A 17,316-nucleotide genomic window follows, 5' to 3' on the forward strand; every position below is an offset into this window, starting at 1 on the left:
TAAAAATACTTCCAAGGCAGGGAAAGAAGTCCCGGCTAAGTAAAGCATTACTGAAAAAGAAGAACAAAGTGGGAAGCCTCACCCTACCTGATTTTAGAACATATACCACCACAGTAGTCCAAATAGCCTGGTACTGGTACGATAACAGATACATAGACCAATGGAACAGAATTGAGAATCCAGACATAAATCCATCCACATTTGTGCAGCTGATATTTAACAAAGGCCCAAAGTCAGTTAAGTAGGGAAAAGACAGTCTCTTTAACAAATGGTGCTGACTTAACTGGATATCCATCTGCAAAAAAATGAAACAAGACACATACCTCACACCATGCACAAAAACTAACTCAAAATGGACCAAAGACCTAAATATAAAATCTAAAGATCATAGAAGAAAAAATAGGGACTATGCTAGGAGCCCTAATACATGGCGTAAACAGTATACAAAACATTACTAACAATGCACAAACACCAGAAGAGAAACTAGATAACTGGGAGCTCCTAAAAATCAAACACCTATGCTTATCCAAAAGCTTCACCAAGGAGTAGAAAGATTACCTACGGACTGGGAAAAAGTTTTTACCTATGACATTTCCGATCAGCGTCTGAGCTCTAAAATCTACATGATACTACAAAAACTCAACAACAAAAAGACAAATAACCCAATAAAAAAATAGGCAAAGGATATGAACAGGCACTTCACTAAAGAAGACATTCGGGTAGCTAACAGATACATGAGGAAATGCTCACAATCATTAGCCATTAAAAAAAAAAAAAATTTTTTTTTTTTTCAATGCCATTTAGAGCAATGCAAATCAAAACTACAATGAGGTTCCATCTCACTCCAACAAGGCTGGAATGAATCCAAAAAACACAAAATAATAAATGCTGGCAAGGTCATGGAGAAACTGGAACCCTTACACACTACTGGTGGGAATACAAAACAGTACAACCACTTTGGAAATCTATTCGGCACTTCCTTAAAAAGCTAGAAATAAAACTACCATACGATCCAGCAATCCCACTCCTTGGAATATACCCTAAAGAAATAAGAGCCTTTACATGAACAGATGTATGCACACCCATGTTCACTGCAGCACCGTTTACGATAGCAACAAGATGGAAGCAACCAAGGTGCCCATCAATGGATGAATGGATAAATAAATTATGGTATATTCACACAATGGACTACGAGGTATCGATGAAGAACGATGATGAATCCATTTAACATTTCATAATATGGAGGAAGCTGGAAGGCATTATGCTGAATGAAATTAGTCAGCTGCAAAAGGACAAATATTCTATGAGACCACTATTATGAGAATTCAATAAATAGTTTAAACAGAGAAAATATCCTTTGATGGTTACGAGAGGGGGGAGGGAGGGAGGGAGGGAGAGGAGAATTCACTAATTAGATAGTACACAAGAACTCATTTAGGTGAAGGGAAAGACAACACATGATATAGGAGAGGTCAGCACAACTGGACTAAACCAAAGGCAAAGAAATTTCCTAAATAAACTGAACACTTCGAAGGCCATCGTAGCAGAGGTGGGGGTTTGGGGACCATGGTTTCAGGGAACATCTAGGTCAGCTGGCATAACAAAATCTATTAAGAAAACATGCCGCATCCCACTTTGGTGAGCGGTGTCCAGGGTCTTAAACACTTGCAAGCAGCCATTTAAAATGCATCAATTGGTCCCAACATACCTGAGGCAAAGGAGAATGAAGAACACCAAAGACACAAGGTAATTATGAGCCCAAGAGACAGGAAGGGCCACAAAAATCAGACAATACATCAGCCTGAGACCAGAAGAACTAGATGGTGCCCGGCTACACCTGATGACTGCCCTGACGGGGAACACAACTGAGAATCCCTGATGGAGCAGAACAGTGGAATTTAGACGTCAAATTTTTGTAAAAAGACCAGACTTAATGGTCTGACTGAGACTAGAAGGACCCCAGAGGACATGGTCCCCAGACCTTCTGTTAGCCCAAGACAGGAACCATTCCCAAAGCCGACTCTTCAGACAGGGATTGGACTGGACTATAAGACAGAAAATGATACTGGTGAGGAGTGAGCTTCTTGGATCAAGTAGACACATGAGACTATGTGGGCAGCTCATGTCTGGAGGGAAGACAAGACAGAATGGGACAGAAGCTAGCTGAATGGACACGGGGAATACATGGTGGAGAGAAGGAATGTGCTGTCTCATTAGGGGGAGAGCAATTAGGAGTATATAGCAAGGTGTATATAAATTTTTGTATGAGAGACTGACTTGATTTGTAAACTTTCACTTAAAGCACAATTTAAAAAAAAAGAAATACTTCCAAGGTGCTTTGAATCTGAGTATCACTTCATACTGTCTTACAACCCGTTGTTGTTGCCATCAAGTCGATTCCAACTCATGGAGAGTCCAAGTGTCAAGAGTAGAACTGGTCTATAAGGTTTTCAAGGCTGTGACCTTTCACAAGCAGATCTCCAGGCTGTCTTCCAAGGCATCTCTGGGTGGGTTTGAACTGCCAGCCTTTCAGCCAGTAGTCAAGCACTTAACCCTTTGCACCATCCAGGGACTTCTGCCTTAAAACTTTAATAGAATTTTCCAAAGCAAAGAGTAATATTTTCAGTAGACTCCAATAAGTTTTATCTCATACTTCTTGTTGGTTTTAGGAAATATTTGACTAAAATGAAATAAGGAAAAGTACAGAAACTAGGATGGCCTCATCTCCAGTGCATTATCATCACTTCTGATGTATATCAGAACTCCACTATTAGTGATAAAAGCCTATGGAGCAATTTTCATATATTTTATACATATACTTACCTGCATAGGTTTTAATTTTCCTTTTATCTCCATCCCTGGAATTTGCATGTACCAAGCTGCTGCTAAATTTCGCTCTATAGATAAAACCATGTTGACTGGTTTTAAAATCTCAATGTCATGCTGTGCAAAGCCAGCCTGCAAAATAGTTCTAAAAAAAAAAAAAATTTTTTTTCATATTTTTGAAATTTACATTTTAAAATGAGGGCTATTAAATTGTGTGTTAGTTTCCATACAGCATTTTCTTAAGTAACACTGATTTCAAAGACACCAATTTCATAAAGTATAACCATTGCAATTATTTACTATTTTTCAAAAAGGTTGTCTGATACTGCGACTACTGCAATGCTATACACATAAATGTTATACCCTCCTAGAATTGGAGGATAAGAAAGTAACAGCCTACTTAGCCTTTGGCATATTACTGGTCTTCTCCAAAGTTAAGTAGAAAAACTCACTTTTATGGATTGAATTGTATTCCCCCAAAATGTGTGTCAACTTGGCTAGGCCATGATTCCCAGTATTGTGTGGCTGTCCACCATTTTATGATGTAATGTGATTATCCTATGTGCTGCAAATCCTAATGTCTGCCTGTGGTTAAGGAGGCAAGATTAGGTTATGTTAAAGAGGATTAGGGTGGGATGCAACACCCTTACTCGGGTCACATCCCTGATCTGATATAAAGGCAGCTTCCCTGGGGTCTGGCCTGCAGATCACCTTTTATCTTACAAGAGACAAAAGGAGAGAGAAGCAAGCAGAAAGAGAGGGACCTCATGCCACCAAGAAAGAAGAGCCAGGAGTGGAGTGCATCTTTTGGACCCAGGGTCCCTACACTGAGAAGCTCCTAGACTGGGGGAAGACTGATGACAAGAATCTTGCCCCAAAGCAACAGAGAAAGAAAGCCTTCCCTGGAGCTGGCACACTGAATTTGAACTTCTAGCCTCCAAGACTGTGAGAGAATAAATTTCTGTTTGTTAAAGCCATCCTCTTGTGGTATTTCTGTTATAGCAGCACTAGATGACTAAGACACTCACCAAACCCCAAAGTTAAGTTATCATATGGTAACAGTCATTTCTAGCTTGCCTGCCAACGACCATTCGCACAAATACTCTAAGCACACACTCTTGCCATTCCACAGAGACAACAACTTCGCATTTGGAGTCTATTCATTTTGACACCTCATTGAGAATTCCCAAATGTGACGGTTTGGAAATGAGAAATAAGTCTTAGATTTTATTATATTTTAGGAAATTTTGGCCCATGTATGAAAAAGAACTATCTGTATGCAAAGCTATAAAACTAAATTAAGTATTATTAAGTAAATTATAATTTTAACAAATTTTATAAAATGGAAAAGTCACTTTATAAATTTTAGCAAGACAAAAATGCAAATTCTACAAGACACGCTACCATTAATCACCAGTTAAAAACCAGTGTTCAAGGTTTCATAATCAGAAGAAAGAAGGAATAAGAACCACAAATCACAAGTTTATCACTGACAAAAATTTTATGAAGGTTATATTTCTTAAACTTAATACACAGTTTGATTATATATTTATACCTGAACAGCTTCAACTGAGTGAGCTGTATGTCCATTTTGTCAATTACTGGGGGAAGAGAAGAATGTCCCATAGGGACCAAGTTAAATTTGTTTTTAATCTTGATTAAACCCAGATCCGCTATAACGGCATTAGGTGACACTGAAGACTGAGGAATGATAATAACTGGGGCTTTCAAGTTGATGTCCATCAAAAGGCGGAAACTCTTCTGAGCCAAGTCTTTCACACTAGAAGCAGCTTTTTCTGCAGCCTGTACCGTGGCTGCGCTCAAAGCTTCTTTGGCAGTTTGGAAATTGTTGAGGAAGTTCTGTTGGAAGAGACTGATATTTACGGAGTTTCGAAAAACAGACTTATTTTTAAAAGGAAAGAATTTTTAGAGCATTCACCTTAAATAAAAGAAGCAATATGAAAGAGACATTATTTATAATAATACACATGGAGAGAGAAAAATCTAGAAAGATACACTCTAAGCTATTAACAGTAGTTCTATGAAGGAAGATTCCTTTACCTTTTGTTTTATGTATATCATAATTGTTTGGTTTTTATGACAAATTTTTTAAAATCCCTTTTTGATTAATCAGTGTTGGTCATTTTAAATTCAAATTTAAATGAAAGAGATGGAGAAGTGCACTTTATTTCTCCCAAAGCAGGTTAAATTCTGTACCTCTAGTTGTTAAAAATAAAGTTTATTCTTTATTAAGTCCTGGTACCTTGCTTTTGAAGATTCATTTTTCTAAACGTGCTCAGGTATGGAAAAAAAAATTTTTTTTTTTTTTTTTTGTATGAGCAAGGCAGTTAGGTCTCTATGATCCTGTAATCCCTAATAAGAGTCAAAACTACTTTACTTAGAGTAGGGCACACTTCCTTTCAACTTCAACTAAAAACAAAAACATTTTCCCAAGGAAAGAAGATCATTCTTAGAAGCAGCAGTCTTGAGGATCATGCATTAATAATACAAGGCAACTTAATTCCCCTATTTTCCAATATGTTACTCTCCTGAAGAGTAAAACATGATGTTTTAAGTAGAGTTGCGTGACTTGTAAGCTTAGGCACAAGCAGACTGAAACCCTTCTGTCTGTGACACATACATGCAAATAAATAATGGAAAAAAAAATTTTTTTACATGGCCTTGCCGATCACAATGATAATCAAAGTCTGGAAGTTGCAACATTAGTCCTTTAAATGCCTACTGAGCTCCTCAAAAATTATCTTAACTAAGTATCCTTAAGGTTATTTCATCAAACAAATAACATCAAAAAGCCCTAACTGAAAGATCAGAAAGTACTTTTAAAATGTAAAACTATGAAAAATTTTTAAAAGCATAGCTCATATGTACAAAACAATAATTTAAAAAATTCACTACGCTATCCATCATTATAAAGGATTTCCTTAACTATGATATTCCGTTCAGCGTTTGGGTGCTTATCACATGGCCTGATAAGTAATGATTTTGACTATCTAGGTTCAGATATATAAGCAAAGATATTTAGGCCTCAAAGAGAACTAAAACATTAAAAAAAAAAAAAAAAACTTACCAAAAGAGACATGAAGAATTTATGAACATAAACAATTTGAATACAACCCACTTTGAGACTAAGTTTGCCATCTACTTTAGACGTATCAGCATAGGCCTTTCCTTCTGTGGCGCCTGGATAGAGAATCATTTGGAATCTAAAGACTTCATCTCCCAAAATGGAGACAGCCTGAAAGTATGGGATTAACTGGTTATTACAATGAAAGAGCTGTGTAGCCCTTATCGTTGTACTACAAATACGGTCCCTTGTTAGAGGATCATTGGTATATGAGGAAGCAACATTTAAACTCAACCTTAAACTGTTAGAAAATATTTCACTTGCCAGTAACTTTTTTCCTATTCCTATAAAAAAAAGTTCTATCAACAGGAAATGTCAATTTCTAATTGCCCAGAAATGGCTTTCACAGGTCACTGTGCATCAGGCAGCCTAGTCTACCTATAGCGTAAAAGCAGACTATCACCGTTCTCATCTCCAATCCCTAACAAAATGCTTAACACATGACAAAATGCACACTGAAGAAACAAATGAAGGTATCTCAAATCCATGGGAAAAAATATATTTCAATATAGAAACCAGTTTTTAATCACCTTTTTGTGGATGGACACCAAATCAATGTTCATAACTATGATATCCTGAAGTCTGGCAAACACATCAGTCTGTTTTGATGTCACAGAAACAGAGGCGTCCATTCCTATGGGAGGCATAACATTTACAAGCTTGTCACCCAACCTAAGTGTTAAGTTCAATAATATGCTACCAAGATACAGAGTGAATAAAAATCATTCACTACTAGACATATTAAAGGTACCAGCTTCTATAGGTGAGATACTAAGAAAGATTACAATACCTTCAACTGCTACAGGCATCTCATACATACAAATTGTGGCGATTTTATGACAACAAACACCAAACATCAAAGAAAACTAATCAGTTTTCCAAATACAAATATCCTGTGCACTGGCAAGATTTAAAGTGATTATTTAAGAAGACACATAATATTTGTTGTTAAACAGTCATCTCATAAACATTTATTATGAAAACTGTTGCTCTAGTAACTAGGCATAAATGAATATCATTTGATTATCATTCTACAATAAACTATCTGGAACAGTCTTCTAAGGTTTCGCTCCAAAAAATTTTGTCATTCTCCTAATTTCTAAAGGCATAATGATTTCTAAAATTACTCCTCAGTACACAGAGAAGGCCTGCATCAGAGAATAGTAAAGGGCCCAAACCATTACCATAAAAAAAAAATACCTCCCATAAAACAGATACAAGTGTTTGTTACTTGTTAAGTATCTGTTGAATGGAGCTGACTTTTGAACCCTTTTTAAATTGCTAAGTGTGGAGAAGGCACTTCTCTAAATAAATGTAAACTTATTTCATGCTCACGACAACCTCGTGGATAATAATCATCCCCTTTTTTACAGAAGAGAGAACTAAGGCACAGAAAGGTTCATTAATTTGCTCAAGGTCAGCCAGTTACCGTTAGAGCCAGGATCTGAGCCTTAGCAGGCTGGCTCCAAAGCTTGTGGTATACTCTGAGTTATTAAACCATGCTGCCCCATTCTTATATCAAGCTAATGGTGGAAAAAGCTTACAAAATTTCTTTTAGAAACTCCTTTTCCTGATGCTTCGAATGCAGAAAAGACAAGGGAAATAAGGATAACAACATTCTCTTTACCCAGTGAGGTAGGACCAGGATATGCATTTCTCAGTTTAAATTATATCACTCTGAAAATGCAACCAGAACAATAAGAGCTTAAGGCTTATACCTATTCTGAAGATTTTCAAATAAATAAGGAATGGCTTACATCAGCCACGAATCATAACAAATTTACTTCTAACATTTCAAAGCACATCTTTGAAAAGTTTGCAGGAGTCTTTAATGTAAGTAAACAAAAATATTACTCACGGGAGATTCACCACATACAAACTCATTTTTCCTGGATGTCTATATAAAGAAACAGAAATAGCAACACCAAGGTATAATTACTTACCCTGTATTCTAATATCTGCAATGTTACACTTCTGATCACAGACAAAGATATTAAAGGCATTTAATTCGGCTTTGACCTTCAAATCAAACACATCACTTTGAGAAACACTGCTCGATACTGAAAAGTAATGGAAACCTTATATCAGCAAAGTGCAAAGATGATGCAACACACAAAATAGTCTCGAATGAACTAAAACAAAGTACATTATATACTATAAAGAATTAAAAGGGCCTCCATTAAGATAACGTATAATTAATATGAATTTTGGATTAGTTTTCAAATGCCAATGAAACAAAAAGTAGCCTGTCCCCTCCAAATTAAGAATAAAAAATAAACTCATTGCTGTCGAGTCAATTCCGAATCATAGCGAATAAAGGCAACTATTAATAGAATCTTAGAAAGACGATTTGCGAGACGGAAACTTTACTATATATATTTTTTTTTCTGAGAAAAAAGAAAACCCTCTATATAAGAATTCCATTAGTCACAATTTTTCATTCCGAAATCCTATTCATAACATATATTGGATAAAAGAATAATTCATAAAGATTGAAATAGTAATAAATAGTTAATAAAATACATGTTATTAACTATGCTACTTATACTACATGTTGTTAACTACAGAACCAGTTTCTCTAGATTATATACTGTTTCTCTATGAAGAATTCTTAAAAAAAAAAAAAAAAAAACTCCGTAAGAAAGAAACATAAAGGTCTAAAGTTAAAAATTTTTTTTTAAATACACCAAAAAATAAATATTTTATAATATATGTGTGGATGTGTGTTTAAGTATGATGGCATAACTCACATATGCATGCTCTGTGTGTGTGTGTAAGAATCACAATGGAATTGATTCCCTTAATCTACTTTAGTCCAGGTTCTAACTGATAAACGTATGATACATTTTCCTGGAGATTTGTCTTGCCTGAGGGAAACCAACCCTTTCCTGTAACGCTGTAAAAGCATGCAGGATATCAGTTCTTAGTCACCAACAAGATGACACTTTTTTTCCCTTAAGCTTTAATGTAGCCTAATCAAACCATAAAAACCAATTGCATAGCACAACTGTTTCTTTAGATTACTATTATTTGTAGTTTACCGTGAGTTTAAACATTGTCTTTTCACTTATTCAACCATGTTGTTTAGGTATACTCCACATAAGTTTTATAAAGAAGCAGCATTTCTAAGGCTATTACTGTGACAAGTATATTAAAGGTAAAACTCTCGTAGTCTAGTTTATAACCAAATTGTTGCTCTGTTCCTGGGTTTAAAAAAAAAATCAGTTTTAATAGCAATGACAGCTTTAGATTTTGAGGATATAAGAAATATAGACAAAATTCAAACTCATCATGGTCTGAAAATTATCAGATGACAGACATTCACATTCACATGACATAAGGGAAAAATAATTAAAATGATATTAGGCTTAAGAAAAACAGGCACATGTTCTTTATACACTCAGGACACTTCATAGATAGTATTTCATGACAGAAGGCATACGTCTGAGGAACATATACCCCAAATCTGTGGGCAATCTAAAGACAGTTTTAGTTAGAAACCAAAGAGAGTCGTCTCCTCCAGGAGATGCCCCCTCTGAGTCCCCAGGGCACTTAACAAAAGCGTTGAGCACAGACAGTTTCACGTGATGGACTGACAAGGCCCTTTGTTACTATGCGGGACTGTGTTCCTATTTAAATTTCTTCCTCTTTCACTTTCATTGGATTGAAGGCTGCAAAGGGATGTCAATGCAAAGTACATACAATTTGCATTTTATGGAAAAGCGAGATGGTGAAATCAAATACTTACGCATGACTAACAGTAAACAACGCTTCTTTAAATTCCCCTGCTAAATTACCCGAACATTCTATTTGCTTTCTTTGACTCTAACCTAACCTGTCAGAGCAGCTACAACTTCGAGGTACTAAATATTTGTCTTAGCCTGAAAATAAAAGCTATCACATGATTATTAAGGTTAACCACGAAAGTATTAGACCGTGACCCCAAAATTAATACCAGCTGTGAGAGCAGCACTTCTGGACTCGCCCACAAGGGGTTTCAGCTCCGGTTCCTTCTCAGAAGAGGAAGGTTCAGAGGATGGAACAGCAGATGATAAAAAATCCATCAAGGACAGTAAAGCTTCCAAATGAAGCACTAAGTCTAAGGATGAAAACGAAACCTAGGGTAATGAACAATCAGAGAGGCAGATTTCAGAGAGAGTAACGTTTTTACATTAAGCTTCAAAATATATAAGTAGCACAAGAATACTTCAATTAAGCGTCTTTTTTTCCCCCAAGGAAGACAATATGCACAATTACAATGTTTATCCTTACCAGACAATAAACCAACATTCTGCCCACCCCCAAATGCATGTCCCTAAGTCTAACCCTAGCAGAACTTGGTGAGTTTTATCAGGCCTTAAGTCAAATTTCAGATGGCTCCAAGACAGGCCGTATGTACGCAAATGGGCTAGTCTGTACTGAGCCATGTTTCACCTTGTCCTTAATCTTATTCTAATCCTGAAGTTAATACATAATTCAAATTTTTAATGCTTTCATTAACATTAGGCCAAATAACTACAGTGAACTAAAATGAAAAAAAATCCCCTAAAAAGTATATTATCTGTATTCTCAACAAGTAATCATTAATTCACCTCTGGGAAACAAATAATACCTCAGGATTCAATCAAATTTTTGTAAGAACTTACTTCAACTCTATTTCATGTATCTACTAAATTAGATCTATTATTTTTCATAACTTATGATCTCACAACTGGAGATGGCTCTGAAGACAGATTTAATCACTAACACAACCCAGCCTTATAGTGAATTACAAAAGATTACCTTCACTCTCTGTTTGGTATTGTCATGAACTGTTTTAAATTCTGGTCCATCGCTGTCTGCCTACAAGCAGTAGAGGATTAAACAAATGGGTTGCAATGCTAACATTCACATATTGAAAATACACCTATTCTTTACTTTTCAAAGTAGGCTGTTATAAAACCATAAACCTATTTCTCAAAGGCAAAGAAGAGCATTTCAAAGACACTGACCTGACATAAGCATTTCTCACATTCCACAGAAGCAAAAACTAAAAGTCCTTCTCCTCCTGGGGATGAAATACTAAAAGTAGTGGGAAATGCTAGTATATATCTAGATTATAATAAATTTTGGTTTGGGTTACAAAAGAACTTTGAGATTATTCTCATTTATTCAACAACATATGGTAACTCAGAGGGTTAATGAAAGTATTCAAGATTGCCAGATGCTTGCACAATCCCCCATAGTCAGTTTCAGAATTAAAAAAACTAGTGGAAAAATTTAAATATTAAATACGACAGGGGATAATATGCACAAAATGAGCTCTGATGGCACAGTGGTTAAAGCACTCAGCTGCCAACTGAAAGACTGGCAGTTTGAACCCACCAGTGGCTCCACAGAAGCAAGATGTGACAGTCTGCTCCCACAAAGATTACATACAGCCTTGGAAACTCTACGGGGCAGTTCTACTCTGTCCTATACAGTTGCCATGAGTCAGAACCATCTCAACGGCAATGAGAATATACACAACTCCATATACGCAAATATTAAAAAATTCCAGTATTGAAACTAGGTACCTTTGTCAATAACATTTTCAGAAGGGGTTCATCAGTTACATTAGAAGAGTTAATAATATGTAGAGGTTCTCCTTTAGAGTCTAAAAGAGAAAAGGACAGGATTGATCCATAAAGTCTTTTAAACATTTCAAATGTGTTTTAAAACAGGGCAAGCCAGTTATACAAATTTATATATCTGACAAAACTCAGAGAACTATGCACTTAAAAGGATGGATTTTACTATATACTAACCATCCCTCAATGAAACTTTGGTGAAAAATAAATAATTGTAGAAAAACAAAAGCACCAGCCAATTAAAACTGCGGTACTTGGCTGAACTTTTGGTACTACTGGTATTACTCATTTGAACAAATCATAACATCTTAAAGAACAAAACTATAACACCCATAAACTAGGGATTATCCTCAATACAAGTTTGTTTTACCCAAAGACAGCCCTAGAGTTCCTGCACACTCTGAACATCCAGAGCAACAGTAAACCCTGGCTTGATGCAGTTTAGAAAGTGAATTTAAAAGGTCGAGGATAGCCACCAAGCAAATGACTCAGCATTTATTCTGCGGGACAGGAATGAGGCTTCAAGGGAATGTTACCTTTTTCTCTATGCATACTTTTGCACTGCTTATTTTTCATAAGCACAAATTTATTAATTTAAAACAAATAAAAACGTGTCATTTAGAAATGAATAAAAAGCAAACCAAAGTTGTACTTCTCAGTAAATTAACTCAACTTTTCAAAAGGGGTCCCTGGGCCCTGTGCCTCAGTGCTCTGCCTGGGTTCTGATGTCCTAATACGTCAGTTCTCATAGTGCAGTTAAGATAAAACGTTGCTTCTTTATAAGTACTGAAGTGTTATGTAGAGTCAATGAAGACATATGCTTTATTTTTAGATATGTTTTACTTCATGCTAAATATAGGTGTTTTAGATATATTCTTACTTTATGCTAAATAACTACATAATAATGTTTTAAAATATCAAATTCCTTTGTATCAGCGTACTAAATTTAATCTAACTAAATAGTTGTGGCGACACCAATAGACATGCTTCACGTTGATGAAAAGGTAGAGACTACCTGCCCATTACCTGAATAACTTACATAGCATATACCGCATACTCACCAGTGAAATCAAAGCATCGCATAGTAATTTTTTTAAGATAAGCTTCAGCAGTCAGGTCATAGGTTTTAACTCTAGCTTCCAGTCCAAGCTGCAGCACATTTAGTTCATGTAAAGGCTTTCCTTTATTTTCTGCTTTTTTCATCAAAGTAACCACGACCTAGAAAAAGTACCAGGATCACAACAAATTTCAGTAATCACCACTATTTTACTTCTACACATGAAGATAAACCAACATTTTAATAACTACCCAGAGTGCTATAACCGGAAATTCACACAATGGAAAGATGTTTACTTCCATTCGTGCCTACAAATGCTGTCGTGTTATTTACCTTGAAAGGTACATTTACTTTCTCAGACTTTTGAAGCACTACTAGGTTTTTTTACTATCATATTCTAGTGATTTTAAAAAGTTAAAAAAAAAAAACAGTTAGGCCTAACTCCCAAGACTTCTTGTTTGATGGACGGCCTTCCACTTGAAGGTCTGTGAGACCAACAGCCAATTTTAACACTACTCCTAAGGCCAGGTTTCTCAGCCTTGGCACTACTAACCTCTTGGGCTACATAACTCTCTGTAGTGGGGCTGCTCTGTGCATTGCAGAATGGTTAGCAGCATTCCTACCTTCTACCCGCTAGCTGCCAGTAGTACTCTCCCCCGACCCAGGCTGACAAAAAATGTCTCTAGATATGCCAAATATCCCTTAAATCAAAAACCAAACCCACTGCAGTCAAGACGATTCTGACTCCTAGCAACCCTGTAGGACAAAGTAGAGCTGTACCCTAGGGTTTTCCGAGGCTGTAATCTTTACGAGAGCAGACTGACACATCTTTTTCCTGTGGAGCGGCTGGTGGGTTTGAACTGCCAACCTTACAGTTAGCAGCCAGCATTTAACCACTGTGCAACCAGGCCTCCTTAAATATCCCTCAGTGAGCCAAAATTATTCCCCTCTCCCTCCCAATCACTGTCCTAAGAGAAGGGAACTGTCATAATGTATTACAGATGATATCAGAAAGGACTCACTGGTCTTCTATATACATATGTTAATGAAGTCTATTTACTAATAGATGTCCAATGTTTCAGTTATTAAAGCTCAGAAAACTGCAGTAGCTCTGATATTAATCTGTAAAATAGTGGAGGTTTAACATGAAAGAAATTAGTTTTAAAGAATGTATTTCAGATTAAAAAAAAAAGTAGAATCCATATGCTTAAAAGTTTTATTATTTTTAACTCACAGAAAGACCATAACCTCTATAAAAAAAGAAAAACCTGTTGCCGACGGGTCAATTCCAACCCATAGCAATCCCACAGGACAGAGTAGAACTGACCCATAGGGTTTCCAAGGAATAACTGGTGGATTCAAACTGTGGACCTCTTGGTTAGCAGCCCTATCGCTTAACGACCAGGGCTCCATAACTTCTATTTACTGAGGAAGGGGTTTGGGAGGAAGTTCTTTTAAGTCCTCGTAATCTTTTTTTTTATCTACTATGCTTTCTCACATGGTCACACCTGATACGCCTCTTCCTCTTTCTACCCTTTCCTGGTCCCTTTTTCACCGATTATATCTTACTGCTCATTAAAAACTCAACTCGAATGTCACTTCCTCCAGGAATCTTCCCTGATTCTCTCAGGCTGCTTAGACACCCCTTCCCTCCCCACACCAGCGCCGGCTCCAAAAATCGTGGGAACGTTTTAACAAGAGCACTTATAAAAACGGTAGTTGTTCATTTTCTTGTTTGAGTTCAGAGTCTGTGTCTTTTATTTGGATATCCGGATACTGTATATAACAAATACAATGAATATTTGTCGAATATGTGAATAAAGAGGAAAAATAAATTTAATCTTTCCTCAAGAATCTTCAGATGGAAAGCATATACTAATAATACAATTTTTTTTTTAAATACAGACACACTGTGTTTTTCTGTTCTATTAAGGGTTTCTACAATTTTTTGTATGAAATCCAAAGCATACCACATTTCAACAACCACTTGACAACAACTGCTTTGGGGTTTTTGGTTAAAGTCATTCAAAATCAGTAATCAGTCTACATAAAATTTTGTATCCGTATCAATAATCTACAATTTTTTTTTAGTAGACGAAAGTAATTCCAAGTTATTTATTTATTCATCTCACTTTACAAAAACAGATGAAAATTACACACCTCTCTGATTTCAAAATTCAGCAGCACACTAATGATGTCCATAGGTCTAATTTCTTCCACTCCAGCTGTTAAAGCATTTTGCGAAGCATGTCCGCTTTGTTGTGATGTAAAGATTTCAAGATATTTACTTTCCCCTAAAGATGTTTAAAATAAATTAATTCACTCCTATTTACACATTTCTTCTATGAACATTTATTTGAGGGCTCACACAAGTATTCGGTGCCTGGTGCAGACACTGAAAATCCACAAACCAGGAAGACATACCTCCGGTCCTTAGAAAACTCATGGTGAGGAAGAAGAAACAGGTATATTTAAAATACAAACAAACAAAATAAGCAAGTCACACCTAGTGACATTAAGTAAATAAATGTTAACAGACATAGAGTAAGAAGAGTTTTTTTTAATGAAAAAAATACAGTGAAATACCATTTTCCACTTAGCAATTTGGCAAAAAAAAGTCTGATAATATATACTGTGTTAGAACAGGTTTAGAAAAGCAAGTTGGTGAGTGGAAAGTTCTTTAGAAAGCAAATGGCAAGGTCTTTCAAATTTTTAATTGTAAATTCTATTCAACCCAGCAGTCCAGGAATTTATCCTACATATAAGGATATTCAGTACAACATGGTTTGTAACATTGAAAGATTGGAAGAAACCTGAAATGTCCATAAAGCCTTGATAAATAATGATTCTTCAACAGAATTTAATATCAGGCAGCCATTACAAAGAATGAGGCAGATCTATACATACAGATATGGGATGAACATGAAGATATACTGTTAATTCAAAAAGATAAAATACATAAATACACATCTGTGTATGTATATATGTTTGTGTACAAATGACAGCATTATATACACACACACGTGTGTGTATATAATGCTATTATTTGTATGAAAAAATACGTGTGCGTATGTGTGTGGATGGATGTATATACATACGGCTTAAAAAATACATCTGGTAAGTTAAAGTTATCTTTAAGTAAAAGAGTCATTGTCACTAATAATTTAAATTCTCTTAACACTTTTATTTCAGAATAATTTTTTCAATATCTTTGGGAGAGTGATAATTTATCAACCATTTTCATGTCTTACAGATATCTTACTACTAGTCTTACTAAAATCAGCCCACGGGTGCTACTACAGCCCAGTGCCCAATCAAAACATCCCTTTCCCATACATGTAAATTCAGTAACAATTCCAAAACTCAATCACTGATTTGAAATGTCTCTTTATGGATGGCCTCCTCCCAACTCATGCAACTTAGAACAATGCCTGAAACTACAACTGACTGCTTAACTAAAAAAGAGTCAATCATCTCCTTTAATAGCACCTTGTCTGTCTTCCCAGTAACACAAATCATAACTTGTATATATATATGTGTGTGTGTGTGTATATGTATATATATATTTGTTTATCTCCTTTTTTATTGTCTATCTCCGCTACTAGTAAGCCAAATAGGCACATATCTATCACATTACAAACTGTCAGCCTCTTACCTGCCTCTTGTATTCTTGGTTTCATTTTCTCCAACTCTTCAGTGGTTTCACCAAGGTTTTCTGCTAGTATTTTAAATAAAAGATTAAGATCTTCTTGATTTAAACTAACCTGTGAATATTACATTAAAAGAAAAATAAATATATTTGACTTTTAAGTGAAACAATTTTAATACAGAAAATAAATTCCCAGTTAAAAAAAACACGCAGAACAGAATAATCTTAACATTGACTAAAAAGTTACATTATCACTACCCACTCAAGTATTTTACTGCTAAATTCTTACTTTCAAAGCAAAGGTTTTTTTAAAAAATATGATTTATTAATTAATATTAGCTCCATCAACTTAATGTTATTATCCTTCCTGAAATTTGATTATCATTAAAGAAGCTTAATCATTTTAAAACGTAAGAAATTTAGAAAATGCATTGTATCGCTTTTTAAATAACAATAAAATTAAAAGACTATTTTCAATGTAAAAACTAGGCATTTTCCTCAGTGCTATAATTATCTTAAGGGCGGGCAGATATAAATAAAAATGTAAGTGTGTGTATATAATATATGAGACCTAATAAAAAAATTTTTTTTTTTAATATATTAATAAGCAATTTATATACGGATTTCTGCTATTATGTACTCACAGCAAACCTAAAAGCTAAGTTATACTTAACTGAAGATTATAAATTCTACTTAAAATAATAAAGATCTTGTAAATATCTCACTGAAGTTTTTCTTACACTATTTAGTTAAAAAGCTCTACATTTTATTTGAATTTATAATGAAAAAGTCTTGAGAGTCTAAAATTTCATAACATAGTTTTTTCCACACATGTACTTACATTCATTGAATCAAGGCGTCCTTTAATTTCCACAACAGGCACCTTGTGGTACCAAGATGCAGCTAGATTTCGATTTACGTAAAAGTCCAAGTTAATTGGGTACAATAGCTGAATATCAGGATGGGAGGTGCCTGGCTGGATCACCGTCCTAATAAAAGATATAAATGATATATACGCATATACAGGAAA

The 17,316-nt window shown here is 35.3% G+C and overlaps 1 protein-coding gene across 3 annotated transcripts in view; it reads right to left on the bottom strand.

Moving 5' to 3' along the window:
- Window positions 1–17,316, bottom strand: part of VPS13C (vacuolar protein sorting 13 homolog C) — a 187,333-nt gene that overhangs the window by 69,246 nt on the left and 100,771 nt on the right. For all 3 annotated transcript variants that reach the window (XM_049905874.1, XM_049905873.1, XM_049905872.1), the window contains 12 exons: window positions 17,128–17,275; window positions 16,293–16,401; window positions 14,798–14,931; window positions 12,642–12,798; window positions 11,527–11,606; window positions 10,754–10,813; window positions 9,927–10,089; window positions 7,915–8,031; window positions 6,502–6,605; window positions 5,915–6,082; window positions 4,382–4,686; window positions 2,824–2,971 (listed from right to left, as the gene is read on the bottom strand). In XM_049905874.1, the coding sequence (XP_049761831.1) occupies window positions 2,824–2,971; window positions 4,382–4,686; window positions 5,915–6,082; window positions 6,502–6,605; window positions 7,915–8,031; window positions 9,927–10,089; window positions 10,754–10,813; window positions 11,527–11,606; window positions 12,642–12,798; window positions 14,798–14,931; window positions 16,293–16,401; window positions 17,128–17,275 (1,693 nt within the window). The remainder of the gene's footprint in view (window positions 1–2,823; window positions 2,972–4,381; window positions 4,687–5,914; window positions 6,083–6,501; window positions 6,606–7,914; window positions 8,032–9,926; window positions 10,090–10,753; window positions 10,814–11,526; window positions 11,607–12,641; window positions 12,799–14,797; window positions 14,932–16,292; window positions 16,402–17,127; window positions 17,276–17,316) is intronic.

This window comes from Elephas maximus, chromosome 13, assembly GCF_024166365.1.
Source record: "Elephas maximus indicus isolate mEleMax1 chromosome 13, mEleMax1 primary haplotype, whole genome shotgun sequence".
Classification (NCBI taxonomy): Eukaryota; Metazoa; Chordata; class Mammalia; order Proboscidea; family Elephantidae; genus Elephas; species Elephas maximus.